We start from the raw sequence: 16,460 nt of genomic DNA on the forward strand, positions 1-16,460 counted from the left end.
AACAGCCACCAGCAACCAAAATGATCTACTGATCTGAACTGTTTAATAGCTGTTGATCCATTAATTCTGTCAATACATGTAAATAATTGGTGTAAAATACAGTTTGTCATCTTTTCATGGTCATCAGATATGACCCATTTGGACGTTCAGAGGCTCCGTAGTGAACGTGGAAACACCATCATCTTCTACAACATTGATTCACCAGTAAAACCCATGGAGTTGGATCAATGACAGTGGATCGAGACACTTGTCTTTATGTTCAGTTAATGATATCTTTGCTGAAAAAGTCACTTTTTTTCAGTTTTCTCCGTTTCTGATTTAATAACCCTTACCTTTAATCTGAGCTTTTTATGAACCTCTACATGATCAGTCAATCAAATATAGGAAAATACATGATCTACACTGAAAAAACACAAAATAAGGAGGATAATATTATAATCAGTGATGATAAATCACTTAAGAAAGGTTAAATATTGAGAAAATTTTATTTGGGAACTGCCACAAAAGCAGTACTGGGTCTTTATGGGTTCAGATATTAACAATCATTTTATTTCAGGTTCCACATACAGACCAGTTCAATCTCAAGTGGGTCAGATCAGTAAAATACTATCATAATAACCTATAAATATGACAACTCCAAATTTTTATCTTTGTAAATTGAAGTGGCAAAAAAAAGTCATTTATGTAACTGTCAAACCCAGGTCACTTAGGCCATTCATATCTGACATTTGTGTAATTCCTATCTAACTATACAGACTCATATCATTATATAACTTGTGTGCCTCTTACTTTAAACCTCTTCTTTCTCTAAGTGATCACACTGACACAAAGCACACAGCATCCTACACTACCCATATCTAATGTCACAGTACAGTCCTGGACCATCGTACAGCAGAAGGACATGGAGTGTTTTGTCTCATGCCATCGCACATGACCAGAGGTTCCCCCATCATACATCTTGTGGTTCTCCCCCTTTTCATAGAAGAGGGACCCTGAGTGTCTCCTGTCTATCTCATGATGGCTCCATGATGTTTTGACCACTTGTCAGCTGACTTTAACTTAGCCGTCATTTCTATAAGAATCATTTCTGTCATCATCATCATTGTTTTTTTAGAGGAAGTTCTTTAGCAAGTTTTTTTTTTTAGTATACTGAATATACTAACCTTAAAGTCAACCTGGTTACTAATCCACCTGTTTTGGTCTGTTTTGTCTTCTTGTGCTGTATGCAAAGCTGCTGAATACTTGAATTTCCCTCGGGATTAATAAAGTATCTGTCTGTCTGTCTGTCTGTCTGTCTCTGTCTGTCTGTCTGTCTGTCTGTCTGTCTGTCTGTCTCTCTCTCTCTCTCTCTCTCTCTATCTATCTATCTATCTATCTATCTATCTATCTATCTATCTATCTATCTATCTATCTATCTATCTATCTATCTATCTATCTATCTATCTATCTATCTATCTATCTATCTATCTATCTATCTATCTATCTATCTATCTATCTATCCCATATCTTGTGTCTATAAAACCTCCGTGCCTGTGCTCCTTCTTACCCCTTTTCCTCCTACATTTTAGCCTTATGCTTTTGTTAGAGAGCGGTCCTTCTTGCAAAGGGTGAATAAACTCACATGTAAGACCAGCTTTGACTTTTGTGTTCTCTACTGACAGATTTTTCCACCACAAAATGCAAACATTTTTATGTAATTTTCCTGTATTTACACTAAAACTAACTATCATTCCACAAAAAATGTGAATAACCTGAACAAATATAAACAACCTGAAATGTCTTAGGAGAAGTGCAATTTTACCAATATTCTAAATGTTTTTGTGTATTTGTCAGTCCACTGTGATCTGTAAGTTGTTATAAAAATGTGTAAATGATAAACTGAAGCATAATATTGTTAAAATTGCACTTATTTTTCTTAAGAAATTTCAGGTTGCTCATGTTATTCACATTGTTTTAGAGGATAGTTTGTAGGTGTAAACATTTTCATCATGTCCGGAAAGTTTGGAGTTGACATTATTTATATATTATTATGTTATTATTTTACTGGTCCGGCCAACTTCAGACCAAATTTGGCTGAATGTGGCCCCTGAACTAAAATGACTTTGACACCCATGTTTTAGAGCATAGTCAGTAGAGCGCATTATCTTAAAATATGACTTTGCACTTTCCAGTTCTTTGTCCACAATGTGAAATATGAGGACTGATTTAGCAACTGCAATGTCAAGCAAAAATACAGTTTTAAATATAAGAGAGCACAGAACACCAACTTGGTTATTTCCACATAAAACTCATCTAGCGTTGTAGAGTGCAACAGGACCATCTGATTTATCATCAAAGAATGTTGATTTAAATGGAAACACCCTTTCTAACTCTTCCACTTCTGTTTCCACATCTGCCACATCTCTCTGAAGGGCATGTGTTTCCATCACTCAAGGCCGTTGCAAACTTGTCGCTCACTGTTGCATAATTTTCGCCTGTGCTCCAGCAATTTAAGAAGCGCAAAAGCCCCAGAGGTGACCCTGACATAGGCTGTTACATCATTCGGTTCCATGCTTCCCTTGTGATGAGACAGATCCAACACATATCAACTGTTAGTGTGACTTTAAACAGTTACCCATTGGTAACAATATCCAAAACAAAACGGTCCTTTTATTAAATACTGAGAAGCCTTTAACTATAAATTGCAGATGAATCACTGGTTTTATTAATTGCCAGATATTTTATAGTAAACTTGCACATGTGCACATGTGAATTTAATAAAACAGTTGATGATTAATAATAAAGCAAGAAAAAACAGACTAAATCATTTGTTTTTATCTTCTAGATATTTGTGTTGATTTCTCCTCCTGTTCAGGATGTAAATGGATAAGACATAAGTTTTGAAATATTGATTAATAGTTGATTTTAAAAGACAAATAATTATTCATTTGAGCTATATTTAACTATTATAAATAAAAGAACTGTGAAAATGACAGTATCTTTCCAATCAAATGCAGAACAAAGGTGACATTGACAGCTTGAGCCATTACTAATACTATGAAAGACAAAATCCCTTGAACTGAAATAACTACTTAACACCGCAGGCAGCTTCCAACTCCCTGTGGGAACACTTTGAAGGAATATTCATGATATTATAATGATTTTTCCTTGGGGTTAAGAGCACATTCAAAATGCATGAAAAACAGAAAAATTACTTTTACATGTGCCTTTTGTACGCCTACTTACAGCGTCTCCGTGCTTGCTGGGAACCTGGGGAGAATATCAATGTCAGCGCAGGAGATGGTGTGAGCCTTCCACTCAGTGCAGTCGCAGGACGGGGGACAGGACGCAGCCTCCGACGCGGCGCTGCGGATCAGGCGCACAGTGACGAGCGCAAACCAGGCGCACGTTACCACCTGCATGCCTGCGCCGCCGTGTGCTGTCAGTGACGGTGGAAAATATCCCCCGGCGTGACTTGGTGTTTTTGACCCACCTGACAGTCCTCTCGGTGTCCACAAATACCTAAGCAGAGTCAATAAATATCTGGTAGGTCATGTTTGCCTGGGTTATTGTACTGTGGTCCTCAGGTGACGACGGGACAGGGAGTGTGCGCACACGTTGTTCTGCGGGGCCCGTGGAGTTTCTGACACTCAGAAGGTGTGGATGTTATGGGACGGACAGCTGCAGCTCTGCGGTGGGTTTTGGAGGTGGTCTTCAGACTGAGGGGTGGGTGGACTCAAGGTGGTATGGTAGTGACATACTCTAGAAAGTCTTTAAAGTCATATTTTTTGTAAGATGGGAACTGGGTTTCATTAAAACTGGCAATTGTATTATTTTATTTGCACAATAAAAAAAGAAAAATAAATAAAAAGTGGAAAAATAAAGATCAAAATTAAATGAATTGTGCAGGTGAGGCAAAAACTCTTATAAAGGATAAATAAGCACAAACAATTAGAAAATAGCCAAAAGAGTGACAATAAAAAAAAAATAAAAAAAAATCATAATTAACCCATAAAGACCAAAACATCCACCGTTGACCAAAAGTATTTACTGATCTAAACTGCTGATTCACTAACCCTATCAAGACATGTAAATAACTGGTGTGAAATGCACTTTGTCATCTTTTCATGGTTATCAGATATGACCCATTTGGACTTTCAGAGGCTCCGTCATCTTCTACAACATTGATTCACCAGTAAAACCCATGGAGTTGGATCAATGACAGTGAATGGACACATTTAGTTTATGTGCAGTTAATGCTATATTTTATAGAAAAAGTCACCTTTTCTTCAGTTTTTTTCTGTTTTGATACAGTAACCTTTGATTTTACTCTGAGCTTTTATGAACATCTTCAGGATCAGTTAATTAAACATAGGAAAATAGATGATCTTCACTAGAAAAAATATTAAATTCAGAGGGTAATATTATAATACATGTTGATAAATCACTTAGGAAAGGTTAAATAGTGAGAAAAATTCATTTGGAAACTGCCACAAAAGTCACACTGGGTCCTTATGAGTTAAAAGAATAATACAAAAATAATTAGCTTCTTACATGGTGGAAGGAACCTGCCCCACCCTCAGTTGGACACTGGGTCAGAGAGGTGATCTCCAACCTTAAAGTCGAAAAAATCCGATATACATTACGTGGATCTGAACAGAAGTTTCATAAAGTGTGGAAATCTTTTTTAAACTTCTTTGACAATCCTATGACGCATGTATAAGGCTCTTAACAAGTCAAGATGTATTTGTATGTAACACTTTGATATGTGACTTTATTTATGTTTACAGTGCCATATTGTATATGCATATAGATCTGGTGACAGCAAGGGGTTTGGGAGCGTTAAGTGGGTTTTGTTTGATTTTTTATTTTATTTTATTTTATTTTTTTATGTTTGAATACCTGTGTGTATTCTGTATTTGAAATTTAATAAACATATCTAAACACAAAAACAATAAAAAAGCATGTTTTTTAACCACTCTTATCAGTTCTGTGGAAGACAAACGATCACTTTTTTCTTTTCTTTTCTTGTCTTTTCTTGTCTTTTCTTTTCTTTTCTTTTCTTTTCTTTTCAAACACTCTGTAACTGAAGAGCGGCAGCACAGGCGGAAAAACTTACCGTTGGACAATGTAGTCCACACATAATGACTTTCCACACTCCTTCATGGTACTTTGCCTACACTTCCCGGCATCCTTTGGAGCGGCCGTGCCCCGTTGTTTTCCTGCTCAGACGCGGCTAGTTTAAGTTGCCATAGCTCGGTGAAGCTGAGAGTTGTTCTTCTGTTAGCAGAGCGACAAAACGAAGGCTCATTTGTAACTTTTGAGGCATAGGTCTTAACAGTTTTTACCCTGTAGCAGCTAGACATATACAGTGTTTCGGCATTTTTGCTCGTTTCTGTAGGATAAGAAGTTGGCTAACGTTGGGTTAGCTTGCTAATGTTCACAGAGGGTAGTTGCCAGTTGCCACTTGTTGCTAGCCAGGGGGAGCATCACCCACAACAATGCAGCCCGACACGGTGATTGACTGGGAAGAGGGGTACCGTTTGGACTGTAACTTTAGTGTTTTGCTGATAAGATAGCTTTTTATCTGTGTTAGTCGTTGGTTTAACGATGACAACGTCCCTGTGTTTGCATATCACTAAAATAGGTATTGTAGTCAAACTCCAGATCCCGCAGAGTTTGTGGTTTAATCTGATTAACGGTGCGTTCAAAGCTAGCGTGGACACCGAGGGAGAAACAAGCTAGTATTGGTTATTTATCATCAGGGTTTGACGTTCAGCCGCTTTCAGCCACTCCGTAGTTATTGGACGTCTTATGCTATGGATACGACCAGTGAGTCTGATTCCTATGACAGGACTCGGGGTCCGAGGCCCCGGGGGCGTGAAGCCCACCGCAGACCCAGCCGTGACCGGGGTAGAGTCAGTGGAAGTACGACTGACGACCGAGGGGCAACCATCTCTGAGAAAATCAGCACTCTGGCAAACACCTTACAGGTACTCTGCTCTGTCACAGATACATGCTCAGTTTTCATCCAACTCTAAGTCCAGAACATTAGTTTGTGATGTGCACAGGCTTACATGTACATTTATAACATTACAAGTAGGGCTGTGTATCGGCAAGAATCAGGCGATACGATACAAATCACAATACTAGGCTCAAGGGATGTCCGATATTGGCTTTTTTTTTTTGCCAAAAACCGATACGCCGATATTGTCCAACGCTTAATTTCCGATTCCGATATCTGCCGATACCGCTGCCGATATATGTGGGATATTAAACTAATTTTAGGTAACATCACATATCTCCTGTCATGGAATTAACACATCATGCCTAATTTTATTGTGATGCCCCATTGGATGCGTTCTCAAATGCAACAAGGCTTTTAAAATGTAAACACTGTCTGTGCAAAGAATACATACTTGAACTTCAGTTGTGGAAAAAATGCCATATTTACCTCCGCCAAGGAGGTTATGTTTTTGCCAGGGTTTGTTTGTTTGTTTGTCTGTTTGTCTGTCTGTTAGTGTGCAACATAACTCAAAAAGTTATGGACAGATTTTGATTAAATTTTCTGGGTTTGTTGGAAATGGGATAAGGAAGAAATGATTAAATTTTGGTGGTGATCGGGGGTGGCCACTGATCAGCCTTGGCGGAGGTCTGCGCTCTCCGAGTGCTTCTAGTTATTTTTTTTCTCTCCCTCCCTCCATGAGTCTATTACAGTGTGGCAACTCTACTGTACAATTTTGAAAACTGCACATTTCTTTCAGCCACAAACAATGCTTCATTTATGCGTTGGTAAATGCTGGCGAAATCAAGGCATTATTTTATCAGTTTTAATGATAGGCGAAAAAAACGATAACGTTATTCACCGATATTACATTTTTATGCCAATATCGGGCCGATGATATCGGTGGGCTGATATGATTGGACATCCCTACTAGGATCACGATACGATATATCATGATATATCATGATACTGCTAACCCTTTCATGCATAGTGGTCACTCCAGTGGACAGTTATTCTCCAGCTGTTCTCTTGTATATTCATTGATTTTGTTGTTTTAGTTCCATATCAGCAAACACAGTGAACACATGCGTCATCCCATACACTGACATTCATACCATTACTGTGACTTTGCTGTTCTTGATAAACCTGATCTGAAGTAACATGTTTGAGTGTAAATCAGTTGCTAATTGCTATTAGACTTTAATCATTTTCTTTTTTACAGATTTTTTTGTTTGTTTGCATATTATCTCCATGAAATAAGTAGTAACTGGTATTAGAGTATGTTAAAATGTGAGAAACCATCAGATTAGCAGCATTAAACATGTTTTATTTCATAGTTTTCACACAGTATATCAGTAAAGCCATGTTTCTTTGCTTCAAAAATTAAACACATAGTGTCCAGCTGAGTGGACATTTTTGCAACTCTATGAAAAATAGGTCCATAAAAAAATTTCAATTGCATTGTTTTTTTTTTTTTTTTGTTTGGTTTTTTCATGCCTAAAGAGGAATAAAAACACTCAGGAAAAAAAAATCTTGATTAAGGTTCTCATAATTCATGCATGAAAGGATTAAAAAGCCAATTTTGTGTTTGTTAGTTCAGAACTAACATCAGAACATTATTTTAGTGCAATCCCAACAAAGGAACTAACATTATTTAATAAAAGAGTGTTAATTAATAATAAACAGAATAGAAACCAAAAAGAAAAGCAAAAAACTAAAATGAACCTCCACAATATCTGCATTTGAATAAATACCTAAAAATATCGATATAGTACTTTTTAATATTGATACAGTATTGTGAAATGAAATATCGTGATATATTGCAGAACTGATATTTTCTTACAGCCCTAATTATAAGTACTAATCCAAACTACTATTCACCCATAATTATACCTCCCATAATAAACCTTAAAGGAGTGATATTTTGCTTCTTTAAATGGAATTATGCATTTTAAAACATTTCCCTGTGGTCTATATAAACTGTAAATGCCCTGCTTGGGTCTGAATTCTTCATTAATGGGCTCTATGCACAGCCACACTACTTGATGAACTTCAGGTGGCTCCTTTATTTCCTGTTTCCAGGTGTGCCTAATTAATCAGTTGTCACAACAAGAAGTAGCTTAGCAGGCACACCTGGATTAATCAGTGTGTCCAATAATGATATATTGGACAGGAAATAAAGGAGCCACCTGAAGTTCAGGAAGCAGTGGGGCTGTGCATAGAGCCCATTAAACTCCACAGGTCCATCTTCAACCCTATTTCTGAGTAATGACACCAGAAAGGTCGTTTTGAGCGCTGGCCCTTTAAATGCACATGAGCCACTTCACACACACACACACACCCACACACCCACACCCACACACCCACACACACACACACACACACACACACACACACACACCCACACCCACCCTCCCTCCAGGTTGTTGGCTGTGCTGCTCTGTCCCATTCAACCAACAACTGAACATTTTAGGTAATTGGTTCAAAGTTTGGACATATTTTCAGTATGGACTGCAACTGCTGCTGCTGACAAACAATTATGGTGTACTCAGAGAAATGTTTGTTGGAAGTCTTGACCTTATATGTGCAAATGTGGTGACATAACTAGTTATAGATGTAACAAATTTAGCAGGAATTAAAACGGGTTGTAGAAATCCACTCGATTTTTGCCAAAATGTATATAAAGATAGCTTTGCAGCACTTGGAGGGTTCTAATTTAAACTTTTTGACCTTTAGGGTCCAAATATACAAATAAATGTACCAAAGATTAATAAAACTGGGTTTAGCTAAACATGACCCCTTTAAAATTCTTTAGATTTATTGTATGTATTGTATTTCATTTTTACAACCTGTGTTGATTCACTGCTTGTCATCTCTTGCATTTTAAATAATGATTTTCTTCTTTTCTGTGGCAGAGCACAAGCAAAAACTTGACAAAAGTAGATCAGATGCTGGGCCAGTACAGGGAGCACACAGATGATCAAGCTGAAACCATGGCACTGGTGAGACAGATGATCTCTTCTCTCACTTGATTATGATGTATATTAGACGTGTGGACAATGTAATCAAATCTTGAGGGAACAAATATTCACGTCTTGTTGTAACATACTGCAGGATTAATATACTCTATGCATGTATTTATTTGCAGTGTTAATGTAATAGGGTGGGTCACACAGATATTGGCAGTGAAAAGTTTCATCTGTTTGTTTTAGACTGTTGTTGTCTGATTTTCTAAGTAAAAGGTGTTTCAGACTTACCTCACTGCTCACATTAATTGATGAAATAGTAGCCATCTGCAGTAATATAGAAAATTAAGGATGCACTGTGGTGCATCGAGAATTGTTGACAGGTTGACAGGTGAATCTGAACTGAAACGTGAGGCCAATGGAGATTCACACCTTAAAGATGCAGGTTTGATGCTGATCTTTCTCATTCACATCTGGCCTTGTTTTGATCCACGGTTCACACAAATGCGTGCTGCATTTAAAGTAACCTGAGCTTAATTTACTTTTTTACGTACAGTTACTTGAAAAAGAGACAAATTGTCATTTTCTGCCAGGCTTTTGACAATTGCCATACAATCAACATGCAAGACAATACGTAGTGCTTTCAAATGTCCACATCTTCAAGTGTATACTGGTAAAAGTTCTAGTGACATTTCAAACCAATGGGAGTAAATTGTTACATAAATATTGTCGTCTTAAAGTAAACTTTTCAGTAACCTTCATTTTTCTTTCTCTTACAATTTCATATATTATGAGTTTCCACTTTACAGGTGTGATATTTTTATTTCCTTTTTGGAGTATTTACGTTGTTCCTTTTTTTATTTTCTACACTTATATTTTCATTGCTAATCACCATGACACTGTTTGCCATGCAACTATCATTTGCACATCTATTTTTGTGTACCAGCTCAGGGAAAGCCTCGAGGAGTCAATCAGTCAGCTGCAGGCACAGAGGGGAAGCAGACACAATGGGACTCGCAGTGCCTCAGCTTCAGCCTCACCTCTGCATACCAGTGACCTGGACGTTTGTTCAGGATCAGGTACAGAGAAAAACAAAGGGTTTTGCTGAGAATTGTGGTGCTGTAGTTGAAGATGCCAAATAGAGCATGCGGACATTTAACAGTAGTGTCTCTTAACACAATATTTAAAAGAAAATTAGCTACTTTACTTAATTATATCAAGTCCTGACCTCTGTGCAATGTTAAATGTAAAAATGTTTGCAGGGTTTGTGTTTGTTTATTTATTTGTCCCATAAGGCCCTCCAACAAAAGACTTGGCTCCCCTTTTATCATATGCATGCTTGTATCCAAAACAAAACCTTACAACATATGTATGTTTGGGAGTCCAGATGGCCAGCGTTTTTTCCCCACCTCTCCACTGAGGGACTATGGAAGTACGCCAGGAAGGAGGAGGAGGCGGTCCCAGTCTGCCAGCGTTCACTTCAAGGATACCAGTATGTCGAAAGAAGATGTAAGTAATAGTGGCAGACCTGCAACAGTACAAGCAGTGATTTTGTTGCTCATCAAAATTGAAAATGTATATGTCAGGTTTACCTCTCTTATCAAGTCTTCCACACACTTACCTCAACGTAACTTTATTATTATCTAAATGACTGTAATTTGGAGACTGACATTGTGTTTTGGAGTTATGATATATATTTTTTTACTCTTCCTCACTGGTTATAAAAGATGAACATCTTTGCAAAGGCAGTGTTTTCCTTTTCTCACATTTTGAGTTTTGTATTCTGCTAACTTCTGTGACTGTCACGTATAGATCCACACTTTGCACCAATCTTTGAGGGATCTGCGCTGTGACCAGGAGAGACTAACGGATGACCTGGAGAGAGAAATTCTCCGAAGGAATAGGTATGGGAAGGGCAAAGTTTTTCATTACTCTTATTTCACATCAAAATACTATATTATTCTTTAAGAGGATGATGCTTTTCTGTGTATTATATCATTAAGAATCTTAAACAGCCTCACCACTGAGGATGGGTACCTTTCACATTTAAACCGATACGGTACCGATACTTGGTTCCTGTGAACCAGTACCGGTATACAACGGTACCTGTTTTTGGTACTTTTTGTGTGTATGTGTGGTGATTAAAGTCATTTTGTCTATTAAAAAAAAAGCAAAAACTTCTGAATTCTGGATATTTATTTCTCAACATCACAAGTGAAATAACAGAACAACATAAAACTTGAGTAAAGTGTGTGTGGGGGACGGCAAACAACTTACAAATAAATATGATATATATAACATTTTTCAAACTTAAGTATTACAAACTCCCTCTAGCTTGAACAGTGCTGCACACGTTCAGCAGTTCTTTTTCAGGAACACCAACATATCTACTTTTTTTGGCAGAGCTGAGCCTGCTCCACACTGACTTTTTTTTTGACGCCACTTCTCCCGCGATGCTGACTGTAGGTGAGAAGTCGCCGCCTGCTGCAGGTGCAGTGACGGTGCCTGGTGCAGGAGTCATAGCCTGTGCTCCTTTGGGCCTTTCTGATATTGTACATTCCTCAGTCTTCAGGTGTTTATTATGTTTGACTAAGTGTTTCCTCAGGTTTGAGGTGTTGCCGTGGTTGCCTTTACATTTAGCATTACAGATATTGCCGTCGTCACCTCAGGCAGACACTCCTCCACTCTCTCCCCGATGCACACAATGCGAGGATGCGTTCAAGTACCGAAATGTAGTACTTTTTGACTCAAGAGCTACTATCCTGCATGTTTTAGACGTTTCCCTCTTCCAGCACACCTGATTCAAATGATAAGCCTATCATCAAGCTCTGCAGAAGCCTGATAACGACTATCAGGTGTGCTGGAAGAGGGAAACATCTAAAACATGCAGGATAGTAGCTCTTGACGACCAGGGTTGGTGACCCCTGCTTTACGTGAATCAATACGAAGAAGTACTGATGGAATTTGGTTGGTACCAATAAAAGTGCAGAATTCGGTACCCATCCCTACTCACCACTGATAGTTGTACAAATACAAGTTTAAGTTTCTATAAAAATTAAACACAGGTTAAGTGATTATGAATTAACCAATGAGACTATAGATAACAGGTATTACCCAGATTTTTTCACTCGGCTTTCTTGGTATGAGCCATGACGAAAGCTGTCTGAATTCTACAAATGCAAAAGTAAAAGGAGCCTCAATGTTTCCTTTAGTGCAGGGGTCACTAACCCTGGTCCTCAAGAGCTACTATCCTGCATGTTTTAGATGTTTTCCTCTTCCAGCACACCTGACGGGTCGTTATCAGGCTTCTGCAGAGCTTGATGATAGCCTTATCATGTGAATCAGGTGTGTTGGAGGAGGGACACACCTAAAACACGCAGGATAGTAGCTCTCAAGGACCAAGGTTGGTGACCCCTGCTTTAGTGTCTGCTTTAACAGAGGATGTGCTTCATTATAAATGGAGAGGAGAGAAAACTGTCCTACAATTCACTGCCGCAGCAGAAACATCAGCCAACCACACTTGACACAAAAACAAATGATCAACATGACAGAGTGTGGAATATTATTCATCCTTTGCACCCACTGTCTAATATGATATATCCTGAACTATAAACTATATCTGAATATGGACATGACTCTGCAGTAGATATAAAAGGTAAAGTTGGATGTATCAGTATCAATCATTGATATTCAACTCCTTCAGTCACAGATGCCTTCATAAAACCAAAATATAACTGTTTTAAGTTGAAGCAGAGGATGTTTTTTAACTTCTAAATTTAAAATAACGTAGTCAAATATATTTTATAGTTTTATAATAAAATTTTTTGATTAAGTCATTTAATTTGATATTCAGAATCAGGACTCATGACAAATATGAGTGGACACGAGGATGAGCGCGACTGCTTTGTCCTATATTTAGGTATATTTCTGTTGTAACTATGATAATGAAGGCATATTTTTACTGCAGTCTGTTTATATCTTGCAACAAGCAACATAACAATGCACCAGCAAAATATCCAAGATGTGTTTTTGTAGTCCATCTTCAAAACACTGTAGTTTCACAGTAACAGCATCTGTCTAGTGGAAGTGCAAATGGATTCTCTCAGCACCTCGGTGGGTTTTCCATAGGTCCTTTTGAGTTCTTCTTTTCATCTTTCTCCGATCTCATGACACTTACCTTCAAGGGCCAGGAAAAGTGTTGTAGAAACACAGATGGGAGGTAATTCTGTGGACCTCACAAATGCAACCTATGTGATCTCTGTTTCATAGAGTACCATAATTGAATAGGGGAAGCATTTTTTTTGTCAAGATATTGATCTTACACTTCAATATTCACCATATGTTTGCAACCATTCCATAAAGCTGTGAATAAAAATAGGTGTTTTAGAACTTTTGAAATCTCCTTGAGGAGAAAGTGATAAAAGTTAAACATAAATTGAGAGTCCAGAAAGTCAAAAGGCGGTATGTCTTTCTCTCAACACGCATTAGAATTTGACATTTTGAAGTTATTAAAAAATCTCACCCTCCTCAGTGCTGCTGACCACACCAAATTGAACCTCTACCATATTTCAATGTCTGAAGCTGCATAATTATTTTTAGTGGAGTCACATTATGCATTCGCATTTTGATTATTGATGTCTTAGAAGGGGATTTTTCAAAACGACTGAGAACTGTGCTGTGTAAATATCTTCAGTCTGCTGGATTTGTCTGTCTTTTTATAGGGCTGATATTGACACCAGGCGAGCAATGGAGAGCCTCACAGAGCACATGACAGCCTCCCAGAGACAGGACTCAGTGAGTTGTGGCTGGCTATTTCCCCCTCAGTATTTTAAGTGTGCTTTCTAGCTGTGGATGTCAGAAGAAAAGCAGAGCCATTCGGAATTTAAGTACACACATCACTGTTATTGATGGATGAAAGCCGCACCATAGAGAAAGCACTGAATATGCAAATATTTTTGTTTTCTAAGCAGAAAATGTCTACAGACAAACGATTTCCTGTTTTAAAGACAACTTCACTCAAGTCTAACTTTAGCAAACATTTCAGTATCATTTCCAGGGACATGACTCCTCTCTGAATCATCACTACAGGGAAGAATATGCTGCTCCAAATGACATGTTTAATATATTTTTTTTATCTTGTCTATGGGTGTGACAAGATAAAGGTATTAATGTGGATGTGATATTTCCTGATTATAGAATGAATTTGCTCACCTTGAACTTAATTTGTAAAAGATATTTTTATCACCCTCTCTTTTAATTTCCTGTTGTCTCATTTATCATGTCTTGATGCCAATCCTGTTCTGCGTGATGTTTGCGTGACCTGAGGCGTCATCTGTTTCGTTGTCTGCAGGTGTCGTCTCGTGTGGAGCGCCGTCTGCAGGAGCTGGAGAGGGAGATGGCCAGTGAACAAAGGAGCATGGAGAGAGGGAGACGGCCTGATCAACGGGGAGCCATGTCTGATGGGCTGCAGGAGGTGACGTTTGTGATCCTTCTGTCTCACACCTCCTTGTTGACACTCCTATGATGTTCTTCCACATTCAAAGACAACACCAAAGTTCAAAATGTGAAAGTAATCAAATGGAAAATAAGATATTAAAAGGATTTATTATGGAAGCATTTTGGCTGATACAGTAAGAACATGAAAGAACTCTAAAAATAAGCAATGCCAGTTAGCTATGCATGTATTTCATTTACATTCTCATAATTTCTTAATGTAAACCATATTATCATTATAGTTGATTATATATCATACACATAATTGCAGTTACCAACGTAATCATCTTTCTCTGCTCATTTTTTCCCCACTAGCATGAGAATAATTTATTTATACATCTAAAGTACACCTAATGAAGAAGAGCAGGAATGAATTTGCATTGAACATAGGTACATTCAGTACAGCTTGTCTGTTTGCCCTTAAAGCTTTGTAAACTAAAATTACACATTGCATAAATAACATGAATATACCAAGCCTGTTACTGAAATGTACAAACAAATGACTCATAATGATAGGTATCAATAGAAGCTAAGCGCCATGAGGTGCCTTTGCAAGAGTCAAAGCTCAAACCATTGAAAATGATGTGAAAACATCTCTGCCGCTTTCATCCAGCAGTTATACAAGAAAATGGAGACAATTATCACAGCTATGTAAAATAAGTGCAGTCAGCACAGATGATTGCAGGAAGGCGGTTATGTAATAATTTTGACAGCCATAAGTATTGTAGACAGTTTGGGCTGTCAGTTTTGGTGCAGAAAGGTGACAGACTGAGTGTTAAATCCTGGTTTTACCCTAAACATAGAACTGAGATAATGCCAAAAAATTATATGTCCGTAATTAGTGTGATTTAGTAATTTTTCACAAACAAAAGACTTGACCAAACAGATGTAAACCAATGTAGTTCTAATGTCAGTGTAAATAACTGTTGCAAGGGTAAAAATCCACAGTCAATGTGTAGTCTTAACATCTAAGCTTTAACTGAAGCTGATATGAGTCCTTAAGTCTCAGTCAGTTAATGTAAATGTGTTTTAAAAGCAACATCAGCCTGTGAGTGCAGTATTCCTACTGTAGCATTTTACACAACATTCCTGTATTTTTGGAAAGATACCAGGTCAGAATACTGAACTATTATTAAGTTCAGCTAAACCTGGCTGGAGGAATAGTAATTGTATCTATAGGCATGCAAGTTTTGTTTTGCAATACATTTAATAAAAACGCGAACCTATCCTTTCAAAAATAATTCACAACTCCTGTAATTAATATGCTTCTTAATGATATACAGGGAATTAAAATGCTTTCATAAATGTTGTGGCAAACTGGCCAATAAATGCAGTACACTTACATTGAAACATGTCCAGTTTTCACCGGACTTGCTAATTCACAATGTCTTATAAAACCCTCTTGTGTTTGTGCTGTTGCTCTTTGTTGTTTTTTACAGCAGCATTTTCCCCTGTGCCACCTAGCCCTCTCATTGCGCTTTATGAGACTATAAAGCACACCTAGGCAATTACTTTGATGCAGGGAAAATGGTTGCTAAGTAAGCAATTGCTGCTTTGCTGTATTTTGTGCCAATCATTCTTTTTTTTTTTGGTGTGCATTTGTCTAAAAGCATTAATAGCAGAGAGAACACTGTCATTAGATGTACTTTAGTGTTGTAGACTTTTCACATAGCTCGATGCACTTAACAGATGCCCACAATCAGTAGAGAAAACATTACTTTGTATAATGCTCTTTTACCTTGCTGCTGTCCATACTAATCACTTAGGTTACACAGTCATCAGCAGGGTCTTAGGTTCACTTTCTGAAAAACTGAACCTCTAATGTCTTTGTTTTGGAGAAACTTCTATAAAGTAAGCCTGCCCTTTAGTTTGTCACCCTTCTGCAGTTCATTATATGTCCACAGAGGGGCACTGTGTAGCTTTATCTACACAGAAATCCTTCATCAGCAATAGTTTTCAACTCACTGTGTAATGATAGTAACATCTAATTCATTTGCATGCCTCTCCTCCATAGTGCC

At 37.8% G+C, this 16,460-nt stretch overlaps 2 protein-coding genes across 2 annotated transcripts in view; one reads left to right on the forward strand and one right to left on the reverse strand.

The window, feature by feature from the left end:
- tshr (thyroid stimulating hormone receptor) overlaps positions 1-3,631 on the reverse strand; it is a 32,221-nt gene extending 28,590 nt beyond the window's left edge. The window contains exon 1 of the mRNA XM_030127832.1: positions 3,226-3,631. Within this exon, the coding sequence (XP_029983692.1) occupies positions 3,226-3,401 (176 nt within the window). The 5' untranslated portion in view covers positions 3,402-3,631. The remainder of the gene's footprint in view (positions 1-3,225) is intronic.
- A 1,575-nt stretch (positions 3,632-5,206) lies between these two features.
- Positions 5,207-16,460, forward strand: part of cep128 (centrosomal protein 128) — a 47,912-nt gene continuing 36,658 nt past the window's right edge. The window contains exons 1-7 of the mRNA XM_030127831.1: positions 5,207-5,972; positions 8,899-8,985; positions 9,896-10,028; positions 10,337-10,458; positions 10,762-10,853; positions 13,671-13,743; positions 14,300-14,422. Of these exons, the coding sequence (XP_029983691.1) occupies positions 5,799-5,972; positions 8,899-8,985; positions 9,896-10,028; positions 10,337-10,458; positions 10,762-10,853; positions 13,671-13,743; positions 14,300-14,422 (804 nt within the window). The 5' untranslated portion in view covers positions 5,207-5,798. The remainder of the gene's footprint in view (positions 5,973-8,898; positions 8,986-9,895; positions 10,029-10,336; positions 10,459-10,761; positions 10,854-13,670; positions 13,744-14,299; positions 14,423-16,460) is intronic.

The sequence above is a fragment of the Sphaeramia orbicularis genome, chromosome 24, assembly GCF_902148855.1.
Source record: "Sphaeramia orbicularis chromosome 24, fSphaOr1.1, whole genome shotgun sequence".
Classification (NCBI taxonomy): Eukaryota; Metazoa; Chordata; class Actinopteri; order Kurtiformes; family Apogonidae; genus Sphaeramia; species Sphaeramia orbicularis.